Source organism: Neopsephotus bourkii, unplaced genomic scaffold, assembly GCF_033783945.1.
Source record: "Neopsephotus bourkii isolate Nb327-2 ecotype Australia unplaced genomic scaffold, CSIRO-AGI_Nbou_v1 NB_272, whole genome shotgun sequence".
NCBI classification, from domain to species: Eukaryota; Metazoa; Chordata; class Aves; order Psittaciformes; family Psittacidae; genus Neopsephotus; species Neopsephotus bourkii.
Window position 1 is genome coordinate 17,673,518 of NW_026900781.1, and position 896 is coordinate 17,674,413.

Sequence of the window (896 nt, forward strand, 5' to 3'; positions counted from 1 at the left end):
GTGCCTCACCACCCTAACAGTAAAGAATTTCTTCCTTATATCCAATCTAAACTTCCCCTGTTTAAGTTTGAACCCATTACCCCTTGTCCTATCACTACAGTCCCTAATGAACAGCCCCAACTTTCTCAGCCTATCAAACAAACGAAAAATAAGTTATTCAATTATTATTAGCTGCTCGATGATGCTGGAAACTGTCCCAAAGAGCTTCAGTTCAACATCATCAGGCAGAATTATTGTTAACTGTTCAAAAGGAGGCAGGTCATCATCTTTTGTTTGAATATAGTAAGATCTGTTATTGTTCTAATTTGAATGATCATCTTCATCAGACACTGACAAAAGTGAAAATGAAGAAGATGTAGTTGATGAACTATCCAAATCTGTATCACTGTCCAAGTCTGATGAGGGGACAGCGGTGGGAGGCTTGCTGGGGATTGCAGGCCGCGGTGACCAGTTCTCTCCTTCCGCTGGAGGCAGCAGAGCCTGGTCTTCCCCACCGCCCTCCCAGGGGCTCGGAGGACTCGGTGCATCCCCTGCGCTGGCCGGAGGAGGCTTGGCAGTGCCGGGCCCAAACACCAGGCTCTCCAACTGCGACACCACCTCCAGCAGCGGCTCCATGCCCCCTGACATGGCACTCAAGCCCACCCCTGGCCCCACACTACTTCCGGCTCGAAACATTGCTCAGCAACAACTAATACTTTGGTGTGTTATCAGCATTTTTCTCAGTCTAAAGCTGAAGCACAGCACTGTATCAGCTACTAGGAAGAAAATTAACGCTATCCCAACTGAAAGCAGGACACCCATGTTAGTGAAGTCTACAGAACTTCAGCCATTGTATTCTCACTGGAAAGCAGTAGGCTCTGTCAAAATACTGGTTAATAATAAGGTATATATTTGCT

General features: G+C 46.8%; 1 protein-coding gene across 1 annotated transcript; it reads right to left on the reverse strand.

Annotated features, from left to right (window-relative positions):
- Positions 1-268: 268 nt before the first annotated feature.
- On the reverse strand, positions 269-615 carry LOC133208407 (H/ACA ribonucleoprotein complex non-core subunit NAF1-like). The gene has a single exon (XM_061346237.1). It carries the CDS (start codon positions 613-615, stop codon positions 301-303), a length of 315 nt encoding a protein of 104 aa, XP_061202221.1. The 3' UTR covers positions 269-300.
- Between the last annotated feature and the right edge of the window lie 281 nt (positions 616-896).

Bases quoted from the DNA above. Each gene is read 5' to 3' on its own strand.
- LOC133208407 (XM_061346237.1), bottom strand. From the start codon at position 615: ATGGAGCCGCTGCTGGAGGTGGTGTCGCAGTTGGAGAGCCTGGTGTTT.